This window comes from Fringilla coelebs (assembly GCF_963513975.1).
Source record: "Fringilla coelebs genome assembly, chromosome: 9".
Lineage (NCBI taxonomy): Eukaryota > Metazoa > Chordata > Aves > Passeriformes > Fringillidae > Fringilla > Fringilla coelebs.
In genome coordinates, this window is record NC_140067.1 from 14604401 (window position 1) to 14608079 (window position 3679).

The 3679-nt window shown below is 51.5% G+C and overlaps 1 protein-coding gene across 1 annotated transcript; it reads left to right on the forward strand.

Annotated features, from left to right (window-relative positions):
• The first annotated feature begins 299 nt into the window (after positions 1–299).
• Positions 300–2813, forward strand: CCN1 (cellular communication network factor 1). The gene is made up of 5 exons (XM_084211538.1): positions 300–408; positions 515–731; positions 1070–1417; positions 1558–1760; positions 1870–2813. The coding sequence occupies exons 1-5, from the start codon at positions 349–351 to the stop codon at positions 2167–2169; spliced, it is 1128 nt and encodes a 375-aa protein (XP_084067664.1). The 5' UTR covers positions 300–348; the 3' UTR covers positions 2170–2813.
• The last annotated feature ends 866 nt before the right edge of the window (positions 2814–3679 follow it).

A 3679-nucleotide genomic window follows, 5' to 3' on the forward strand; every position in this document is an offset into this window, starting at 1 on the left:
CCGGTGACACTGCCTCGCTCTGGGCGCGGGGCGCAGACCCCGCGTGAGGCGGAGAGGCCTCGGCGCCCCCCGCGCGGCCCGGCCGGGCCGGGACCCCCCGCGGCTGCGCCGGCGGCCGCGAGCGGGAGACGGGGCGGGGCGGGGCGGCCGCGGCGCGCGCCAGCCGCATTCCTGGGATGCCGCGAGCGCTGGACGCGGCCGCGGCCCGGAACGCGCGACGTCAGCGCCGCGGCGCACGCGGCGGCCCCGCGCCCTATATAAGGCGGTGGCGCCCGCCGCCGCCTCAGACCGCGCCGGCCGCGCTCCCGCTCTCCGCTCAAACGGGCTCCCGCTGCACCGGCGCTGGACATGGGCTCCGCGGGCACCCGGCCCGCTCTGGCGGCCGCTCTCCTCTGCCTGGCCCGTCTGGTAAGTGCCGCGGGTCTTCCCGCGGTCCGGGGGAGAGGGAAGGAGAGGCGGGGGGTCGGGTGGCTCCGCTCGGCTCCCGGCGCTCACAGGACGCTCCGTTCCGCAGGCTCTGGGCTCGCCCTGCCCCGCCGTGTGCCAGTGCCCGGCGGCCACGCCGCAGTGCGCCCCGGGCGTGGGGCTGGTGCCGGACGGCTGCGGCTGCTGTAAGGTCTGCGCCAAGCAACTGAACGAGGACTGCAGCCGATCGCAGCCCTGCGACCACACCAAGGGGCTGGAGTGCAACTTCGGGGCCAGCCCCGCCGCCCTGAAAGGCATCTGCAGAGGTAAGCGGCGACCCCGCTCCCCCGGGACGCACCCCGAGCCCCGCCGTGCCGGGGTTCGGTAATTTCGAGCCCATGTATGGTTATGCTTTGTTGTCGGTAGCTTGGCAGAAAGGCACATGACTTCAGCAGTCTGGAATGCGATTCAGTATGTCTGGGCTCCGCTAAACGCACATAAGGAAAAGTGATTCCTGACTAAGTTATTGTTCTGGCCCCGCGTCCCCGGGGGGTTGTTGGGAGCTCCGCCGTACATTGAGTTTAACAGACCAGCAAATACCTGTGCTTAAACCAGCGATTCCCGCCGCTCACCCCCTTCTTTCCCTTCCTGTTGATCTCTGCAGCACAGTCCGAGGGAAGACCGTGTGAATATAACTCCAAAATCTACCAGAACGGCGAGAGCTTCCAGCCGAACTGTAAACACCAGTGTACGTGCATAGATGGAGCTGTGGGCTGCATCCCGCTCTGCCCGCAGGAGCTCTCTCTTCCCAACCTGGGCTGCTCCAGCCCCAGGCTGGTCAAAGTCCCCGGGCAGTGCTGCGAGGAGTGGGTCTGTGACGAAAGCAAGGATGCACTGGAGGAGCTGGAAGGCTTTTTCGGCGAAGAGTTTGGTCCGGATGATTCCGAAGGCGAATTAACCAGGAACAATGAGCTAATTGCCATTGTGAAGGGAGGCCTGAAAATGCTACCTGGTGAGTGTGGGTTTATCTGGGTGACAGTTAAGGGGAGGAGGCTAGAGGGTGGCTAGACCTTAGACCCCTTAGACCCCAAGGGAAAGAAAGAAACCTTGTGAGAGAATATATTTAGACTAACCCCTCCTTTTCTTTCCCAGTTTTTGGATCCGAGCCACAAAGCCGAACTTTTGAGAATCCCAAATGCATCGTGCAAACAACCTCTTGGTCCCAGTGCTCAAAGACATGTGGAACTGGCATCTCCACCAGGGTGACAAACGACAATCCTGACTGCAAGCTCATCAAAGAGACCAGGATATGTGAAGTGAGGCCATGTGGCCAGCCCAGCTATGCCTCCCTAAAGGTAAATACAGACTCTTCTGGTGCTCCTCTTTTCTCTAAGCTGCTTCAGGTAGGGGGTAACAGCTGGAAAAGAATCTCCTGCTAATAATGCTATTGCCTTTCTTTTGCAGAAGGGAAAGAAGTGTACCAAGACAAGGAAGTCCCCCTCCCCGGTGAAGTTTACTTATGCTGGATGTTCCAGTGTGAAGAAGTACCGGCCCAAGTACTGCGGCTCCTGTGTGGATGGCAGGTGCTGCACACCCCAGCAGACCAGGACTGTCAAGGTCAGGTTCCGCTGCGATGACGGGGAGACCTTCACCAAGAGTGTCATGATGATCCAGTCCTGCCGATGCAGCTACAACTGCCCGCACGCCAACGAAGCCTACCCCTACTACAGACTGGTCAACGACATTCATAAATTTAGGGACTAACTTGTGTTGGGGGTGGGATGCAAAACAGAATTTTGAAGTACCCAGCCATGGAGAAAGGACCTTTGATGGAAGTGGTGCCTTGCCCATTTGAGGGCAACATCGAGATGTTACAGGAGTGCACTGTGCAACTGGACACTAATGCAACAGAGATTTAAGCATACTTAAAGCTTCATAATACTGGAGCAACTTTACTGCTTCTTTTTGGAGCACCTTATCTAATTATATACTGTTTTCTGTTTGTAAGTGATCAGATTAATGTTTTGTTCTGGTTAAGAAAACTTTTCTGTCCTGTTCAATTTAAGACTATGCTTCTTCCCCTTCCTTCAATCTTCTCCCACCCTTTCCCAACTAAGTTGGAAGTTACATTCCTTCCTGAGGTGGGCACCTGTGGGGTGTTCACAGTGGCAGCTATTATGTACCAACTGTAGTTTAATGGCAAACAGAAATCAGTTGTTTTAAAGCTGAGTATTTTATTTATCAAACTGTAGCTTTTTGTTTGTTTGTTTCCTCTGAGGTTTTTTTTACCCCTTCCAGACCCTGTAATACTGGAATAAGTTGTAAATGATTTTAATTTTATATTCAATGAATTAAAAGAATTTATTTATGGAATTAATCATTTAATAAAGAAATATTTACCTAACTACTCTTAAGAGTATTCTGATAGGCAACGGGCTTAAATATAGCACATGCAAGAGGTTTCTGTAAAAACTTGGAATTCTGAAAAGTTTGGATTCTCTGAAAGCAAGGTCTACTGCAGATGCAGAAATAGACTAAATAGCCAAGTCTAATTCTTTGGAAAAATGATGTTTTGAAGGAGTGTCTGCAGCCTCCAACCCCATGCTTTAGAAAGTATACATAGAAAGAGCTTCTTGGCACTGAATGCAAATCTTTGATAGACTGAAATGTTAATTAGACTGTCAGATTATTCAAACTGTCCTGGAATTTGCAACATAAGGCACTTCATTAGAATGCAGTGCATGCATGGTGATGTTGAACATTGGGGTGAAAACGGTCATCAGGTCCCACGTTTTTTGATGGCTGCTTTTTTCAAATTAATACATTTCTATGGCAGAGGAATGCTTCCTACAGGCTGCAGGAGGTAGTTTGCTTTCACTAAATTCAAATTAAATGAGCTTGAAGCAATGACTTTTGTTAATCCTAATAACACAGTGATGAAAAGTAAACATACTGTTAACAAGAGAAGAATGTGAGGAATTTCAAGTACTAGTCCCAGAGTAGAAACTAGTAGTACTGGAGTAGAAAGCAAGGGAGCTACTCTTTTCCTCACTTCCCCTTCCCAATTTTAAATATGCAATTACACTTTACTACCTTGTGGGACACAGATGATATTTTGCTAAGGAAGGGAGCTCGCTGGCACGCAGTAAAAAAAATTACATTTAAAGAAATTAACTAGAGCAGGATCTGAGAAAGCATCCAACATTGTACACTTATTGTTAGCCTAAAGCTGTGCTACAGATTAAGACTGACAGGAAACCTGCAACAGGGTATT

Excerpts from the sequence above, each read along its gene's own strand:
- CCN1 (XM_084211538.1), top strand. The coding sequence starts at position 349 with ATGGGCTCCGCGGGCACCCGGCCCGCTCTGGCGGCCGCTCTCCTCTGC. Across the intron at positions 409-514 it reads TCCTCTGCCTGGCCCGTCTG|GCTCTGGGCTCGCCCTGCCC; the intron begins GTAAGTGCCGCG and ends TCCGTTCCGCAG. Across the intron at positions 1,418-1,557 it reads AGGCCTGAAAATGCTACCTG|TTTTTGGATCCGAGCCACAA; the intron begins GTGAGTGTGGGT and ends TTTCTTTCCCAG.